At 58.5% G+C, this 18,785-nt stretch overlaps 2 protein-coding genes across 2 annotated transcripts; one reads left to right on the top strand and one right to left on the bottom strand.

The window, feature by feature from the left end:
* Positions 1–816: 816 nt before the first annotated feature.
* Positions 817–5,453, top strand: CCDC86 (coiled-coil domain containing 86). The gene is made up of 4 exons (XM_051854729.2): positions 817–1,648; positions 2,751–2,880; positions 4,449–4,523; positions 4,711–5,453. Exons 1-4 carry the CDS (start codon positions 903–905, stop codon positions 4,828–4,830), a joined length of 1,071 nt encoding a protein of 356 aa, XP_051710689.2. The 5' UTR covers positions 817–902; the 3' UTR covers positions 4,831–5,453.
* Positions 5,450–9,966, bottom strand: PTGDR2 (prostaglandin D2 receptor 2). The gene is made up of 2 exons (XM_008272029.4): positions 9,847–9,966; positions 5,450–7,903 (listed from the first exon to the last, which is right to left on the bottom strand). Exon 2 carries the CDS (start codon positions 7,892–7,894, stop codon positions 6,686–6,688), a length of 1,209 nt encoding a protein of 402 aa, XP_008270251.3. The 5' UTR covers positions 7,895–7,903; positions 9,847–9,966; the 3' UTR covers positions 5,450–6,685.
* Between the last annotated feature and the right edge of the window lie 8,819 nt (positions 9,967–18,785).

Below are 18,785 nucleotides of genomic sequence, written 5' to 3'. Positions count from 1 at the left end.
TCTCAAAAGGTTTACACGTGGGACAGGGAGAGCCACGGAATGAGCACGAAAGCACAGTCAGGAAGGGACAGCCGGGGTGCGATGCCCAAGCCACTCACTCCGGCAGTCAGCATTCCAACAGGATCACTGGCGCAAAACCACTGTTGTTCGGGGCTGTGCCATAGCAGGTGAGGCTGCCACCTGCAGTGCCGGCATCCCATATGGACACTCATTCGAATCCCAGCTGCTCCACTTCCGACCAGCTCTCTGCTATGGCCTGGGGAAGCAGTGGAAGATGGTCCAAGTCCTTGAGCCCCTGCACCCATGTGGGAGACCCAGAAGAAGCTCCTGGCTCCTGGCTTCAGATCGGTCAACTGGGGAGTGGGCCAGGGGATGGAAGACCACCACCAACACCAACACCCCCGGCGCCTCTCCTTCTCTCTGTGTGTAATTCTTTCAAATAAATAAATAAATCTTAAAAAAAAAAAAAAAAAAAAAAAAAAAAACACTGTTGTCACAATGGAGAAAACTCAGGCCCAAAGAGGGCCAGGACCCTGAGCAACCGCACGGGACGGACTCCCATGGAGCTTTTCCCAATCCTCTTCTCTCCCAGAAATGGGTTCCCGCCCCCAACTTCCCTTCTTGCACTCTCCCTTCTCCGACCCTCTGTCCCGAAAACTGGGTATGAAAGAAAGGCAAATGCTAATCCCACGCACTGCGCCTGCGCCTGCGCCTGCTGAGCCCAGCCCCCGCCAAGCCGACGACTCCGCCTCTCCGCCCCTCACAAATATGGCTTCCCCAGCAACAGCCCCCTCCTGCCCGGCACAGACGTGGCGGCGTATGACGTCATAGGAAGGCGCCGTAGACCCAGAGGCCGCAGGGACTACACGTGGGCTCCAAGTAGAAAACTTTCGGGCTGGGCCATGGATACACCACTTAGACGCAGCCGGCGACTCGGGGGCCTAAACCCTGAGTCCACCGGGCGCCTCACGTCACTTTCGCAGGTGAGACGGGCCCTTGTGGAGGTCGAGTCGAACGGAGGAGAAACGAGGGAGCCTGAGTCTCTTCAGGGTGTGCTGCAGCCCGGCCCATCGTCTCCTCGACATCGGCAGGAGACGAGCCCGGGATCACCCAGGCCGCGGCAGGATGCGGGCTTGGGGCGGCCAGAGCCTGGCCCACAGTCACCCCCGCGTCAGCAAGAGGCAGGCCTGGAATCTCCTCGAAGACAGCCGGAGTTGAATCCTGAACCCCCCCAGCGTCAGCCAAAGCCATGTGGGAAAGCACCAGGGTTCCCCCAGGGCCAAGGAGAGCTGGACTTGACCTTGGCCCGGAGTAGGGAGGACCTGACCCCGGGGTCTTCCCAGCTGCAGCCGCAGCTGGGCCCAGAATCACCAGAGCCGCACCCTGGTCAGCAGGCGCCGGGTCCGGAGCCCTCGCGGCCACTGCAGGAGCGGTTACCGCAGGCGCCCGGCTCCCCCCGCGGCCAGCGTGAGCCAAGCCAGCCCCCTGCGGCCGGGGAGACGCAGACAGCCGGCCCCTGGGGAAAGAAGCAGCACGGTTCCTCCGCCCAGGGCCCAGCGTCCAAGAAGCTGAAGAAGGAGCAGATCCCCGTCATCCCGAAGGGGAAGCCGAAATCCGGACGGGTGTGGAAGGACCGCTCCAAGAAGAGGTGAGGCGGGGGACAGCCTGAGCAGGGGCGAGGTGCCTCTCTGTGCTGCTGGGGCCCTGCCTTGTCCCTGGGGCAGCTTGAAGAAGACGGACGAGTCGGAGGAGAGGTCCGCAGACCGGCAGGTATAACCAGAACGTGGCAGTGTGCCCTGGGATGCCAGGGCTGGTGAGCGCAGGCCCTCGGCGGTCGTCTCTCTGGCCTCTCTCCTAGCCCCTTCAGCTGCGTCTTCATTCAGCAAACGCTTGCTGCTGTCTGCTTTCTCCAAGAAGGAGGCAGAAAGGATACTACTTCTTACACGCAGGGATATCTTCACCCGCCAGGATAGATTACAGTTATTTGCCTTTATGATTAAAAAAAAAATCCCTTTAGCTTCTCTCTGTAGATCTGCCCTGAATTGAACTGTGACCTTAAAGGCAGGCGTGAGGCCCCCGTAGTATGTACTCAGTAAATGTCTGTTGGGGTGAAGGAAGTGAAGTGTTGGGGCTGATGGGAAGGAGCCCTTGGGAACAAAGGGGCGGAGTCTGGCAGCTCTACCTGCTACACCCCTCCTTGGAATATTTAACGTCCATCCTGGATACCTCATCCCCCCAGGAATCCTTTCCGGTCTACACCCAAACACAGAGGACCTCGTTTCTCCTACGACTCTGAAGTCCTCATCACTCTTAGAAAAATCTAGACTGCCCTGACACCCCACCCTCATGTCTCTGCCTGGACAGAGTGGGAACCTTACAAGGGACTGGGCCCACCATTCAGTAGTGGAGGGGCCCCCTCTGTAGGGAGTGAGTGCCCCGTCCCCAGAGGCATTCACACCCAGGCCTGCCGGTCAGCAGAGCACATGTGGCTTGGGCGCTGTGGTGACAGACAGGGGTTCAAGTCCTGCCTGTGACTCAGGAACAAGATGGGCTTGGCAGTGATTTAACATTTCTGAGCCATGGTTTGTTCCTCTATAAAGGGAGAGAGGAGGCTTGGGAAATGGCAGCTGAGCCATCAGGGCATGTCCTGGCCCGGGTGTCTGCAGACCTGGAGGGCTGAGTGCCAGGAGAGGCAGGAGCATGTGGCGAGCGGCCCACAGACCTGCAGGTGCCCCCTCTCCCCATCCCAGGTTCTCCCAGATGGTTCAGGACAAGCCCCTGCGCACCTCCTGGCAGCGCAAGATGAAGGAGCGGCAGGAGAGGAAGCTGACCAAGGAGTTTGCCCGGCACCTGGAGGAGGAGAAGGAGCAGCGTCGCCAGGTGGGGGCAGGGCAGGTGGAGGCTGGAGCTCTGGGCCGGCCGTGTCTGCTGTGGCAGGCACAGGTGCATGGGGAGGTGAACCTGGTCAGAGACATTCCCCAGCCTGGGGGAGCCAGCCAGGACAGAAGTGCGGGCTGAGCCCAGTCTGGGCCTCTTTGAGATCAGGAAGGCTGGGTGGCCTTCCCTGCTATGGGAGCCCTCGGTGTGGTGGGTCAGGGTCGATCTCCTGGGACCTGCTCAGCTGGGAAGGCCTTACAGACTGGAAACACCTTGTTGCCAATATGTGGCTGCCACTCCACACACCAGTGACATGGACAGCAGGCCTCCCCTGCGGTCCGCTAGAGGGTCACACCCAGCATCTTCAGTTTCCAGGAAGCCCATGGAACGGACGGAAGGGGGCACTCTGCAGGTAACACCAGAGAAAGGTGGTGGTGGTGGTGGCAGCGGCAGTGGCATCGCCCAGCAACGCTGCCCCACCCCCAGCACCAGGGTTATCAGGAAATGCTACTGGCCTACTGACCCCAGGAGCAAAGGAGGAGCCCTGAGCCACAGTTAACTCGCCCCTGGCCACTGAGAAAAGGGAGCAGGCCAGTCAGTGGCTTGTTGTCCCCTGCTGGGAGTCCCCCGGCTCAGCCAGCGGCACAGGGACAATGGTTGCCACCATAACCTTACTTCCTCTGGGGCCTCAGCTCCTTGGAGCAGGACACGGCTGCCCTCCTACCCTCCTTCAGGTTGCTGCTCCTGCCCAGCCCAACCTGCCCCTGTCACACTTCTCATTTCTCCCCATGGGCTGCCACTGCCCTGAGCTGCCAAAGCCAAGAGAGGCCCCTGCCCATGCAGAGGCCTTGCAGCCAACATCCCTGCAAGCCCTGCCAGGGTACAGAGTGAGCATGATCAAGAAACCCTGGGCCTTCCTGTCCCCAAAACGCACTCCCTCTGGATTCCTGTTGCAATCCTACACGTGTGTTCTCTTGCTTAGCTCCAAAAATAATCCTGGGAAGTAGGTGCCATGGTCGTTCTCACTTGAAAGGGAAGGTAGTACACAGGGACTTAGCCAGTCTCCTGTTTAGGAGGTAGCAGAGTCAAGACTGGATCCCAGGCCAGACAGTCCCAAGGCCCCTCTGCAGCTCAGCCGCTCCACCCCTCCTGGGAGCTCTCAGGAGCCCGCCCTCACCTGGCCTTGCATTCTCTGGCACGTGGGCCTCAAGGGAGAGGGAGAGCCCACCTCTTCTCCCTTGACAGCTGACGGAGAGGGAGGTATGAGGGTGGGCACTGTCTGCATTAGGAAGTTTCCTGATTGCGGACCACCCAGCCCTCCTGTGGAAGCCCCTGCCCTCCACCACCTGTCCAGGTCCCAGCGTCTGCTGTGGAGTCAGTAACTCACCCCCACCGCAGACCCTTGGGCACGGGATGTCCCCCTGCTGGCCTCCCACTCACCACCAGGAACAACCTGGAGCCCAGAGAGAAGACCATCCCCTCTGTGCCCGGAAGTCTGCAGCTCTCACTCCACTGAGAAACCAGGGCCGCCTTGGCCCCCAGACTCAACTCCCCTCCCCCTGTTGTTCCAGGAGAAGAAACAGCGCCGGGCTGAGAACCTGAAGCGGCGCCTGGAGAATGAGCGGAAGGCAGAGGTCGTCCAAGTGGTGAGTGTCTCACCTCCCCCGTCCCCCTGCGGGCGTGCACACCGCAGCTGGGACGGATGTGGTGTTTGGGGTGCCTCGGCCCCCCAGCTCCACGTCCTGCTCTCACACCCCCGCGGACACCAGCCTGCTAGGGAATGGGGACAGAGACTCCAGCTGCTCTAATGCCCTCCCCTCCCCCCATTCCCAGATCCGAAACCCGGCCAAGCTCAAGCGGGCAAAGAAGAAGCAGCTGCGCTCCATTGAGAAGCGGGACACCCTGGCCCTGCTGCAGAAGCAGCCGCCGCAGCGGCCAGCCGCCAAGGTCTGAGCTCAGCACAGCCGGGTTCTCCACGGCCGACAAGCGCGTCAGCTCCTGCAGTCTCGAGCCTCTGCCGGAGCTGGCATCCAGCTCTGTGGCCCCAGACCTGGGACCACCCTAGATGGGGCTTCTGGGCCTCTTGGGCTCAGCCCCGAAGGGTCCTGGCACCTGGCAGAGACTGGGAGGAGGGAAGAGGTCGGCTACTCCCTCCCTTATCCCTCCTTCTCCAAGTGCCTTCAGACCAAGAGCAGGAAGTTCTTCTGGTTCCTCAGTATGCTGTGTATGTCCAGCCCGGGCCTGGAGGCCAGCAGTCAGGACTCCCAGATCTGTCCCCCCATCTCCGTGCTTTCCCAAAGGCTGCTGTGGCCACCTCCACAGCCCAGTGACCCCGGCTCCGCCCCACTTTCCAACACTGAAAGATGAAAGTGGGGAGGTTCAGGGAGCCAGGCTTCTCATGCCAGGCCCTGCAGAAGCCCCAAGAATCTAATCCGTGCTGGTCCAGTCTGTGACAGAGACAGGTACTGAACGGGTGTTGTGCCCAGGCCTGAGCTAGGCACCCGGGAATACAGTCAACAGACCACGTCGAGGAGTTTTCATTCTGATGGAGAAATGTAATAAACAAGTGGAATACATCCTGGAGCTTTTATTCTGATGGAAGAAACTTAGATAAGTGAAACATGCGGTGGCACATGGGAAAGTGCTAAGCTGGAGGGAGGCTGGGTGGCGTCTGTCTCTGCTTTGCCCGGCAGCTGCCCTGGGCGTGGCCTGCCCCCATCTAGCCCAGCCTTAGTGGACCCAGCCTTCAGTGACGTCAGGAGCACTGGACCACGGTTGTCAGAGAGTTTCTCATCCCAGTTCTTCCACCAGACAAATGTCCCAGCCCCCAGCTCTATCTGTCCCTGAGAGGAAGAGTTACAGCAGTGGTCTCCACCCTCCAGTCCACGGTTCCTCCCCACTTCTCAGCACTGGGAGCCGGGGGAGAGCCAGGTTTCCTCTCGGACCCCAGACTTGGCAAAGCCCCTAGAGTCTGAGTAACTCGTGCCCATCAGGCTGTGACAGTACTGGCTAAAAGAGGAAGTAAATACAGTGCAAATGCGAGGACAGGGACACAGGTTACTTCATCTACACATGGTTGGGAGCGCTGGCCGGCCCCCAGCAGGTGCTACAAAGATCTTGGATTCCCAAATGCCCAGCGGGCATCCTGCAGAACACAGGCCTGCACAGGGCTCAGGGTGCCGTGGTCAGGTGAGCTGTGAGGTGCCACATTCTCCACACTAAAGACTGAAGACCATCGTACCTGGGTGGGTCCCAGGATGCTCTTTCATCCACCAGATGGTAGGTGGGCACCCTTCAGGGGAGAGAGCAGACCCTGTCCTCAGTGGCACCCAAGCTTTGGGTGATTCCCTTAGCCGGGCTCAGCCTCCTTGGCTCACCTGTAAACACTGGAATCAATGGCTGGCATAAAGCAGCCAGAGCTCAATAAACATTGGCTAAATGGCTGAGGTGGAGGAGCGAGGAACAGCCAGCGCTCTCCAAGCTTCCCTCTCACTGCTTGATATACACCCCTGGTTACACGGAACCCCAGCTTTCCCCATCCCGGGAGGTGCACCCTTGGGACTCTGCTGCCTTAGTTTGAGGATAGGACATCAACCTGTCACTCCAAGTGTGGTGCAGGCAAGGGGGGTGCCTGGCCCCAACACACAGCTGCTGAGCCAAACTGCACCGTAACACCGGGGAATCCTAGGCCCGGCCACGTTTGGGAAAACTACTTTAACTGACTCCCTGAGCCACCGGGAGCCACCCCGGGACCGGGAGGCTGGAGGCTGGATGTCTACGTTCTAACCGCGATGTTCCACCTCGGGTCCTACTCGGAGGTGGTGCTCACCGCCGAGTTCAGGGGTCCCCTCTCATCGCGGGCCTGGGCCTTTTGCGGGGTCGCTGCGCTGCCGCGCCTCAGCCATCCCGGGAGACGCGCGGGGCAGAGCGCGGGTGGCAGGTGGCTGCGCAGCGAGAAGGAGGTGGCGGAGGTGGCGGTGGAGGAGGTGCGGCGGCGGCGGCGGCGGGAGTCGAGGCCGGTCTCGCTGTCGTCCAGCAGCACGCTCTCCAGCACCGAGCGCAGCGATCGCCGCAGCTTGCGCAGCACGTCGGGGCAGGTGAGCACGTAAAGCAGCGGGTTGAGCACGCTGTTGAGGAAGGCCAGGCTGGTGACGAAGGGCAGCCCGCGCCAGGCGAGCGGCCGCAGCGACGGCACCGCGTGCGCCCGCGCCTCTATCAAGCTGAAGGCGTGGTAGGGCCCCCAGCAGAGCGCAAAGGCCGCCACCACGGCGGCCACCAGACGCACGAAGCGGCCGGACCGCGGACGGCCGCGGTGGCGCAGCTGCACGCTCACGGCCGCGTGGCTGGAGGCGATGATGACCAGCGGCACCAGGAAGGCCAGTAGGAACTTGCTGATCGCCAGGGCCGCCTGGCGCCAGTTGCAGGTGGCATCGAGGTCCGGCCCGGGGCTCAGCAGCAAGACGTTGTAGTAGCACATGATGCGTCCGTCCCGCCGCGGGATGGTGTCACGGAACACGAAGTAGGGCACGGTGTTGAGCACTGCCAGGGCCCAGAGCGCTAGGCAGAGTCGGTGCGCCGCGGCCACCGTGCGGTGGTTCTGCGCCCACACGGGCCGCACCACCTGCAGGCAGCGGTCCAGGCTGATGGCGCTGAGGAGGAAGCCCGTGGCAAACATGTTGAGGAAGAAAACAGAGGAGTGCAGCTTGCAGAAAGGGGTGCCCAGCTCCCACGAGTGGCCCACGGCCAGGAAGTAGGTGAAGAAGGGGAGGGAGGCGGCGGCCAGCAGGTCGGACAGCGCCAGGTGCAGCACCCAGGTGGTGACCACGGTCTGGCGCATGCGGAAGCCCACCAGGAAGATGATGAGTCCGTTCTCCACCAGGCCCAGCACCCCCGCCAGCCCGTGCAGTAGCACCGAGGCGTGGTCCATGTAGCGGATGCTGGAGTTGCTGTGGCTTTGCAGCTGGCTCATCTGCTCCAGGAGGGGGCACAGCGGCTTCAGCGTGGCGTTGGCCAACATGGTGGGGCCCTGTGGGGACAGGGAGGAGGCACCCAGGGGAGCGTTGTGGTGGGGAAAAGGCGCTGGGGTTGGCTGGGATGGGGGATAACATTCCAGCTCCCCCTCCCCCTCCCTGTACAACCTCAGGCAAGGCATTGACCCTCCCTGCGCCGGTTTTCTCCCCATGTGGCTTGGGTAGCAGTCCTGACAGTACCTGGCTCATAGGGTAGCTTAACTGGAAGAGTTAAATGAGTTAATACACTAAAGCGTGTAGAACGCACACAGCAAGGCTGTACCGGTGTCATGTGATTATTAAGCAAATGATCTAAGACAGCGAGGTCGGCCACCAAGGACTCCTTTACCCACTCCCCAGAACCCCTGTGGGATGACTCTGGGCCCCAGTGGGGGAAGCAGGGTCCAGAGAGGAGCAGTCTGGGCCACCCCTTCCCACTCACAGCACCCCCACCCTTGCCTCTCTGCAGATGCTTCCAGCACCCTTGGCGTCCACCGTAGTGGCAGATTGAGTGTGTTGGCTGCAAAGAGAAAACTTGCCCCTCCTCCGCAAGTAGGAGAGGAAATAAGATAAGAGGAGGGCGTGAGCCCTGCAGGAGGAACCACCTGATGGGGGCCCTAGGAGCCCAGGGGCCAAGAATCTCATCCCTGCCTGCCGCAGGAAACTCAACCCTGCTCCCTCCTTGATGCCCTCAAACCCACGCCTGCTCACACAGGAGGTGCCAAGCAGCTGCTCAGGGACCTGCTGGACAAGCCAGGCTCTGGTAGAGGCACCGTGCTGGGACGTGCGTGCTCGCAGCCTCCCCAAGAACCCCAGACCCTCCAGTGAGGAATCAAGTGGGCCACTCCCTGTGGGGGTGGGGGGTGCTCTAGTTGTGCTGGGTTCCCAGGCCACAGCAAGGATTGCAGCAGATCCTTCCAAGAGGCACTCTCATGTCACGGGTCTGCTCCATCCCATTTTACAGAACAGGAAACCGAGGCTGATGTGTACAAGTACCTGGCCCAGTCACCCAAACTGCAGAACCATGTACAGGAGCAACAGTGGAGAACGCGAACGCGGCTGGGGCTCTATCCTTGCTTAGAGATAATGGGGGGGGGGGGGCAAGAAAACTGTCGTCCAGGGTGAGAAAGTGGATTCCTCTCCAGGGATCACAGTCCTTTAGGGTAGTAACCTGACATACAAAACTGGAGTTTCCCTGGGAGACAAGGCCTTGGGGTCAAGGGTCTGCAGGCAGGTGGGAGGGGAGCAGCTGGGCCTGCACACCCTGAAAGTGGCCGTAATTCCTAAGTTTTTGGGCTTATAGAGCAAATACACTCGCAATGAGACCCTGTTTTTCAGAAGAGAAAACAGGTTCTGAGAAGCTCAACAACATGCCCAGTGCTCCTCGGCCGCAGCCACGGGGCTGGGACTCATTCCCCACCGACAGATAAGTGCACCACCGTCCCCACCCTGTGCCCAGAAACATCGCTTCCTGTCTGAGTCCCCTGGGGCTGCCCAGAGCGCACAGTCCTGCTGCACCCCTGGGAACCATCCAGACCTGGCCCTCTAGCTACATGGAGACAGCCCCCAGACCTCCAGGGGGTCCAGCAGCTGGGGTCATGCTTTGAGAGGGAGTTGGGAGAAGAGAATACAAACTTTGGGAATCCAGGACCTGGATTTGAATCTTAGCTCTTCACCTCCTGGCTGGGTGAACTTGGATCAGTTATCCTAAGCCTGCTAGTGTAATCTTGCCACCCAAATGGCTAGCACACATTGAAAGAGACAATATGAATGGTTTACCATTGTGTTTGGCATCCAGTTAAGGTCTGGGAAAATGCAGTCCCCTCCTCTGAGCATCTAGCCTCCCCTGGTCTCTGCCTCCTAATTGGTAAGAGCCCTCTCTCCTGGTAAAACTGTGCCTTCTCTGTTGGATCCAGGGAGGCACCAGGACAACCCCATCCCTGGGCCCCCACCTCCTTACCTGAGCACAGAAAGGGCACAGGATTCCAGGCCCTGCCGAGCGAGCAGGGAGCTCCCAGCAGTAGGCAGAAGAGAGGCAGCAGGCAGGCGGAGGCAGGGAGTGAGGTTGAGGGAGGAAACCGCTCTCAGCCCCAGAGTGCGTGCGTGCTTGTGTGTCTAGGGGTGGGGTGGCGGAAGGCGGGGACAGCTGCCAAGTGTCACGCTGGTGTTCAAGTCTCATTCCTCTCCATTCATGCCGGCAGTTCCTGCTCCATCCCTGCCACGGAGGAGACGTTGCAGAAGCCCCAAGAGCAGTGCACATGCACATGGTGTCGTTGCTGTGTGCACGGAAGTGGGAGCCCCAGCATGCTTTGGAGAGTGACAAGAACGAGTGCAGGGGCCAGGGGACGTCTTGACCAGCTGCCCACTGTCCCTGGGATACCCTGCCCGACACCATAATCCTCAAGAGAGGGAGCCCGTCTGGCTATTCTGGGGCCCCGTGCTGGCGCTGCCCGCGCTACCCCCGCCCCTCTCACAGGAAGGTCAGTCACTTCCCTTTGTGGCCTCAACACAGTTTTGCCACCTGGGACTGGCAGTGATCATGCCTGCCTCTCAGGTCAGGGCAAGGGTTGAGGAAGTGTTACCTGGTGCACAGTAAGTGCCCGACAAAAACAGCTCCTCTCCCTGGGAGGGAAATGGGTACAGGGCAAGGGCTACACTGCTTTTATTTTCTAAATAGGCTCAAAACCCTAGGAGACGGGCCAGCATTGTGGTGGTGCAGTAGGTTAAGCCACTGCCTGCTGAGCCAGCATCCCACATCAGAGTACCTGTTTCAAGTCCCGGCTGCTCCACTCCAATCCAGCTCCCTGCTAATGCACCTGGGAGGGCGGCAGCAGATGGCCTGAGCCCCTGCCACCCACATGGGAGACCCAGGTGGAGTCCCAGGCTCCGGGCTTCAGCCTGGCTTAGGGGAGTAAACCAGCAGATGGAAGATTTCTTCTCCCTCTCTCTCTCTCTCCCTCCCTCTCTCCCTCTCTCTCCCTCTCCAGTGTCTCCCTTCGTATCTCTGTCTTTCAAAGAAGTGCATTTTTTTTAAAGAAGCCCTAGGGGAGGGGAAAAGACTGAATCTATGCATTGGCATTCTACTGTACCCTGACTCTTTGTTTTTTAAAAAAATTTATTTTATTTATTTGAAAGAGTTACAGGGAGAGGTAAAGACAGAGAGAGAGGTCTTCCATCCGCTGGTTCACGCCCCAGATGGCTGCAACGGCTGGAGCTGCACCGATCCGAAGCCAGGAGCCAGGTGCTTCTTCCAGGTCTCCCACACGAGTGCAGGGGCCCAAGGACTTGGGCCATCTTCTACTGCTATCCCAGGCCATAGCAGAGAGCTGGATCGGAAGAGGAGCAGCCGGGTCTAGAACCAGCATCCATATGGAATGCCAGCACTTCAGGCTAGGGCGTTAACCTGCTGCGCCACAGCGCCGGCCCCTACCCTGACTCTTGACCACCCTTCGATGACCAAGTGCCAAGTGTGCTGGGGTGGGGGCCACTCCTCCAGCCCAGCATCTCTTGGGAGCCGCTGGAATTCTCCCACTATGTTACCAGAGAAATCGCAGGGTTCTTGTCTTCATGCAAGAAAGAATTCAGGCGTGAGACAGAGAGTAGTGGGAGATAAAATAGCAAGGTTTATTAGGGAAGGGACATCCGTAAGGATGGATGGGCACCTCTCCAGACAGAGCCTGAGAGATTGGGGGGTGGGGAGTAGAGGTTACTTGGTTGAGTGGAGAGATTACACCTGGCCAGACCAGGCGAGCGGCTCAGCAGAGAGGCAGAGGGCTGAGTGCGCAGTCCGGTTGAGGCTGGGGGTTTTTAAGGAGATGGGTCTTTGTCTTCACACATCTCCTCCTGAAACAAAGGATTTTATGGCTGTAAATATTAAGAAGCTCCTATCTGAGTTTTCCCTTGAAGGTATCAGACAGGAGGAAGCCTAGCTGGCGCCATCCTGGGTTCAGAGGAAGGGTGAGCAGGACCCCCTAGAGAATGGGGATCTGGAGCAGGGTGTTTGAAATGCAGATACTGGGCTGCATCTGGGGGGTTGTGGAAGATTTGTCAGACAGAAGGGGCGGGGACCCCCACCTGGCAGGTTATCAGGTAGAAGGGGGTAGGGCAGAATGTGAATACCAGGCTGCCCGTGAAACATTATCAGCAGATGCATATGCTGGACATAGATGTCTTCTCTTTAGGACTTTATGTCACACACACATAAGCTCATAACTGACTTCCTACCTAGCACTTAAACAGAGGCTTCAAGCAGAGCCCAGCGCTTAATCAGGTCTTGCTGAAAGATGGCTGCTGTGAGCGGAACACAAATACAAATACAACGTTAGGAGCCGGTAACAGGCCTGCTATCTCCTGCCACGGGCAGGGCACAAGAAGCCTCCATCGCCCAGGTCACCAGCAGCAGGAGAAATGTCTGCCCTGGGCTTGGGCTTCAAAGACCAGGGCCCTGGAAACAGGGTGGACGCACCCCCTCCACTGTGCAGAAAGGACCTGAGCCCTTGCCCCAGCCAAGCCACAGCCAAGGCCAGGCAGCCCGCCTGGTAGTGTGGTGCAGTGGTTAAGGCCACGGCTCTAGGGCCTCACTGTGGTGTTGGATCCAGTACTGCCTCTTCCTAGTGGTGTGACCTCGGGCCAGTATCTTCCCAGCAGTAAATGTTTATGTTCCAGCACTTTAAGATTTATTTATTTATTTGAAAGGCAGAGTGATAGAGAGAAAGGAGGAAGGCAGGGTGGGAGGGAAGGAGGGAAAGAGAGAGAAAGAAATCTTATCTGACCCCTCAAAGGTCACAATAGCCAGGGCTGAGCCAGGCCAAAGCCAGGAGCTCAAAACTCCATCCAGGTCTCCCACGTGGGCGGCAGGGGTCCCGGTACATGGGCCATCTTCGGCTGCCTTCCAGACACATTAACAGGGAACTAGATCGGAGAGTGAAGCAGCCGGGACTCAGCCGGCCCTCTGATATGGGATGCAGGCGTCACAGTGGGCGGCTTCGCTCACTTTTTCACTGTGCCACAATGCTGGACCCAAAATGTGGATTTTAAGCGGTGCTCCTGCTGCACCACCCAGAGCAGGGCTGTCGTGCAGATGGTGAATGGGACTGAGCCAGAACCCTCCACCACCACGGACACATCCCAGCACCAGGGCTTTAGACAGCACAGGGCACAGCCGTCGGCCCCTCTTCAGGTACTTGTGCAGTCAGAAACCTGCCCGACCTCTCCCCGCTGCCCTGCTGAGGGTCTTCTTTCCCAGTTAACACCCTCACTCCTGTGGCCCTTCTCAGCCTTAGTGTCCAGTCTTGAAATCACCATCATAGCTTGCTTCCCAGCCCTTCGGGGGACAGCTGATTTGTAAACAAAGAAGCAGTAAAAAGTAACATAACAAACAAACCAGCAAGTGTTCCACGGAAGCAGGGCCCTGAGACATTTTCCGAGGAAAGCTCTGTCCCCTGGGACCCTATAGTGCCCACCCTCCACCCCCTACACCCTCTGTGGGCCTTGCCTGCCCTCCCTCTATGGGAATGGGTCTCCTCGTATGTTCTCTGAGAGCCGTGGTGGCACAGAACGCCAGGGCTGGGCAGTCAACTAGGGAGGCTCCTGCTGTGCCTCCTTCCAGGGGGCATCAGGAAACAGAGTCAGTGCTGGCCCCTTAAAGAGGAAGAGCCTCGTCCCCTAAGTGGACTGGGTGGGCAATCCCTGGCTGGGAGCAACGGACAGGAGGCTTCCCTGGTGAAGCCCTCCGAGGCGTCAGACTTGTGCCAGGGCACGGGTTGGGGTAGGCAGGGGGCCCCAAGACTGTCAGGTGCACCTTCATGGAGCTCAGGGGCCAGAGGAGGGCAAAGGCCTGGAAGGGTGTAGGGCGGCATTGGTCACCTTGGGTGTGCAGCTGAACCACCTGGAAGGCCGTGGAGGCCTGGCTGCTCGGGGTGGGCATTGTGGGGTTGCCAGTTCAGTCGCAGCACATGTGGAAAGCTGGGGGGGAGTCCCACCTTGACTTCCTGCCACCCCACGGGAGACCCGGATGGAGGACCCGGCTCCTGGCTTCAGCCTGGCCCAGTGCCAGGCATTTGAGGAGTGAACCAGCAGATGAAAGATGCCTCTCTCTGTAACTCTGCCTTTCAAATAAATAAATAAATCTTAAAAATTAATATAAACAATGTATGGACCCCACCCCCAGAGTGATTCAGCAGGTCTGGGGTAGAGCCGGGAACTTGCATTCCTATGCAGAGCCCTGGGGGAGGCTGATGCTCTTGGTCCCTGGGCCACACTGAAATGGGAGCACTCGGAGGGAAGAGTCAGGGGTCCTTGGGCCTGGGGCATTCGTAGCTCCTCCATGAGGCTCCAAGCGCCCAGCTCAGCCCTGCCCTGCTGTGTCCCCTGCCCTGGGTCCCTCTGGACTCAGAGAAGGATGCAACCATCCCCAGGGCGCAGGTCCCAGTCCCTAAAGCGTATCCTTCTCCACGTTGGGAACTCAATGTCAGAGCAGAAGGGGCACAGGGCAGGTCCTGCTCCCCTCAGCACCACCTCCTGCTGTGGAAGAGCCAAGTCGGAGCCTGTCGCCTCCCGACACACACACAACTCATCTCACTCTTCAACAACTCGGCTGCGTCTTTGCTGCCTGCGAGAGCTGTCAAGTTCCTGACCACAGCAGTCTAGGCCTCCGGTCAGCTCTGCTCACCAGTCCCAGTGCCCTCTTCCTCATGCCCACAGCTGCCCTGTGCCCTCTGTTCCCGCCTCTGTGCCGTAGTTACTCCCTGGGATGCCTTTCCCCTGCTCCTCCTGCAGGGCCCCTTCCTGAGACCATCAGCATCCCTGGCCGCAGAGTCGAGGGTCCCCCAGGCATGGGCCAGCCCACAAGGGCATTCTCGCTCTGGCCACACCTCGGGAAGCAGCTTGTTCCTGCTCCTTTCTGGCAACTTTGAACAAGTCAGCCAAAGAGGAAGTGGGACCCGCAGCCGGAAGTGATGAGGGCTGCCCTGGAATCCTCCAGCCCACAAAGGGGAGGTCCTGGAGCTGCCCGCAGTCCCCCACATGGTGTCTTGCAGAGGCTCAGGCAGAGTTACCTGGGGGGGGGGGGGGGGGGGGGGGCGTTGACTCCTCCCAGCTAATAAGCTCCTTGGAGCCCTGGCACCCTGTGCCTCCAGCTTTATTTCTGCTGTTCCCTCATTGCCTCCTCTCACCAGTAGGCATTTGTCAAGCTCCCCTCAGTCCAACCCTCCTCTCTCCTCATCACTAAACCAAGGGTGGCTTAATAGCGTTCCTGTCCAAATGGCCCCCACGTGCAGACCCTATGCTGTGGGTGTCACATAATAATGTCTCACTCTTGAGAGCAATTCTTTTTTTTTTTTTTTAAGATTTTATTTATTTATTTATTTAAGAGGCAGAGTTATAAAGGTCTTCCATCTGCTGGTTCACTCCCTAATTGACCACAAGAGCTGCAGCTGAGCCAATCTGAAGCCAGAAGCCAGGAGCTTTTTCCAGGTCTCCCACACAGGTGCAGGGGCCCAAGCGCCTGGGCCATCTTCCACTGCTTTCCCAGGCCATTAGCAGGGAGCTGGATTGGAAGTGGAGCAGCTGGGACTTGAACCAGCATTCATATGGGATGCCGGTGGCACAGGCGGAGACTTAGCCTCCTATGCCACAGTACCGGCCCCCTCAGAGCCATTTTATGATTTAGGTACTGTATAGCCCCATTTTAGACCAGAAAAACGAGTCACAGCAGCTAAGCAACGTCTCTGAGGTCTCTAGCAGGCGAGCAGAGGAGCGTGGCTCTCTCCCAGACGGATGAGCTCTGGCACCCATGAGTCTGTAATAATGGGCAGTCGGGGTGAGCATTTGGACAAGTGGTTAAGGCATCAGTTAAGGCCCACACCCCACACCAGGGTCCCTGGGCCTGGTTCCTAGCTGCAGCTCCCAATTCCAGCTTCCTACCAAGGCGCACCCTGGGAGCAGCAGGTGATGGCTCAGTAACTGGGATCCTGCCACCCACGTGGGGGACTCAGACTGAGTTCTCTGCTCATGACTTCAGCCCTGGCCCAGTCCCAGCCCTTGTGGGCACTGGGGAGTGAACTAGTAAATGGGCGTTCTCACTGTGTCTGTCTCTCTCTCTCTCTCTCTCCTCCCTCCACCCCGTAATTAAAAGGGCAGTTGTGGCAGACTAAGTTATTTAAAAAGCAATGTGGAGGTCCATGAGTGAGGTCCACATCAGTCAGGAAACAGCTCTCTGTGTGCACCAGTTCCGTCCCCACCGTAGCCACCGTCCTCCCTGCTTTCCAGGTAGAGGAGAGAAGCAGACGTGTGACTCCCCAAGGCCCCGCTCCCGCTCCTCACGCTCCTCACGGTGAAGCCCAGAGCAGCCGGGGACGCTGCGGCAGGAAAGATGGACACAACCCTGGGGCACCTATCTGAGGAGAGAGTCTCCCAGTGTCTCCGCCTAAGATGCTCACAGTCACCGCGAGAGACACAGAGAAACCTGCCCGAGACCACGCTAAGCTGCTGAGGTCAGGGCAGCTGGAACAGGACCAGGCAGCGGGAGGCGCCGCCCGAGAGGACGCACCAAGGACGGGCATCATGGGCTGAGTTGTCCCCGTCACCCCCACCAGAGTCATCTGTTGAATCCCCAACTCCAGGCCTCTAGAGTGTGACCGTACAAGGGGACTTCCAAAATCAGCAGGGAGGTGGAGTTAAAAGGTGAGTCTATCGGGGCCGGCGCTGTGGCGTAGAGGGTAAAGCCACCGCCTACAGTGCCAGCATCCCATATGGGCACTGGTTCAAGTCCCAGCTGCTCCACTTCCGACCAGCTCTGCTATGGCCTGGGAAAGCAGTGGAAGATGGCCCAAGTGCTCGGGCCCCTGCACCCGCGTGGGAGACCCGGAAAAAGCTCCTGGCTCCTGGCTTTGGTTCGGCGCAGCTCTGGCCATTGCAGCCAAATGGGGAAGTGGATGGAAGACTTTTATCTCTCTCTCTCTCTCTCTCTCTCTCTCTCTGCCTCTGCTCTCTGTAACTCTGCCTTTCAAATAAATAAATAAATAAATCTTAAAAAAAAAAAAAAGTGAGTCTATCTCAGTGCAGAAAATGTTTTCAATCCATGCACAGCTTTTCCATAACAGGTTCTCCACGAACTTTTTGGAGACCCTTTGTATTCAGAGACGGGGCCTTTTAGAGGTGTTTGAGTGACAGTGAGACTACTGGGCTGGACCCTACTCCTGACTGAAGAGGAACTATGGCCACAGGGAGAGAGGCCAGGGGCCTGCCTGTGTGCTCAGAGAGATGGGGAAGATCCTGTGTAGATTCAGGGAGAAGGCGCCACCTACAGCCATCGGGGGAGGACTCAGAGGAAACCAGGCTTGGCCATCCAGCCTCCAGAACCCTGAGAAAACAGGCCTCTGTGGTTCAAGTCACCCAGTCTGTGGACTCGGTTAAGGAGGCCCGTGCTGATACACTGCCAAAACCTACAACCTGGGCGGGGAGCGGGGGGAGAGGGTGTTTGGCTTACCCGCAGTGCCACGGTGCCTGCATCCCATATGAGTGCCTATTCAAGTCCCGGCTTCTCCACTTCTGATCCAGCTCCCTGCTAATGCACCTGGGAAAGCAGCAGAAGATGGCCCAGGTCCCAGGGCCCCTGTACCCATGTGGGAGACCCGGAAGAAGCTCCAGGCTCCTGGCTTGGGCCTGGCCTACCCCCTGCTGTTGTTGCCATTTTGGAGTGAACCAGCTGATGAAAGATCTCTCTGCGTGTGTCTCTCCTCTCTAACTCTTTCAAGTAAATAACTTTTTTTTTTTTTTAATCAAATGCCACTGAGGGCACCCACGTCCCACATCAGAATACCTGAGCCCAACACCCGGCTCTGCTGCTTCCTGGGACGCAGCGGTGATGGCTCGGTTCACTGGGCGCCTGCCATCCACCTGGGAAACTTGGATTGGTTCTGGGCCCTTAGCTTCAGTCCCCAGCCCAGCCAGGGCTGTTGTGGGCATTTAGGGAATGAAACAGTAGGTGGGAGTTTCTCCTTTCCTCTCCTTTTCCTCTCCTTCTCCTCTCCTTCTCCTCTCTCTCTTCTCTCCCTCTCTCCTTCTCTAAGTAAAAGAAAAAGTATCACCTGAATCCAATCAGAAGGCAGCACCGGACAAATCCAACCTGCGGGCCGCTCTGCAAAGTACCCAGTCTGTCTGCAAAACTGTCAGGGGCACAGAACACAAAGGGACATGGGGGGGGGGGGCAGCCCAGGGGGAGGGGGCAGAAGGGACTGCCGGATCCCGAGCCTGAGCCTGGTGGGGGACCCCAGACCTAGAACAACAACAACAAAGCACTCTTAGCCATAACTCTCACTATCAGAACAATTGGTGACTGTTTAGTGAGATTGTAGATTAGATACTGGTGTTTACAACAATGCTGATTTCCTAATATGGTTACTTCTTTTTAAGGAAATACACACATGAAGAAGTACTTGGGGGCAGAGAGGACTCTGTTATGTCTGCAACCAACTCTCAAATGTGTACAGAGAAAGCCAGCGAGCTGCAGCAAATGTGAAAAACTAACCATTAGCATCTGAGGAATCTGGGAGATGGCTACATGCACATCCTTTTCTGTGAGCCTGAAGTTATTTCAAAATGCAAAGTTCCTCACCAGCCACTTCCCCCTCCAGTCTCATCCCCTCCCAGCGACTTCCCTCCCCACACTCCCGGCTCAAATCCAGTCCCTTGCTCTGGGCCTCTGAAAACCTTTCCCCACCTCCTCCCCGCCAGTTCCCTGTGCCCACCCCACGACCCCACCTGCAGCCTGGCCACTGCTCCCAGGGCCACCCACAAGCCCCTTCAGCTGAGCTCCAGCCCCAGCAAAATTCATCATGGCCGAACACCGAACCATTACCCAACACGAGTCAGCCCGCCCTCCCTCGGCCTCTTCCAGTC

Source organism: Oryctolagus cuniculus, chromosome 1 (assembly GCF_964237555.1).
Source record: "Oryctolagus cuniculus chromosome 1, mOryCun1.1, whole genome shotgun sequence".
In the NCBI taxonomy this organism is placed as follows: Eukaryota; Metazoa; Chordata; class Mammalia; order Lagomorpha; family Leporidae; genus Oryctolagus; species Oryctolagus cuniculus.
This window is presented reverse-complemented; position numbering and strand designations above follow the sequence as displayed.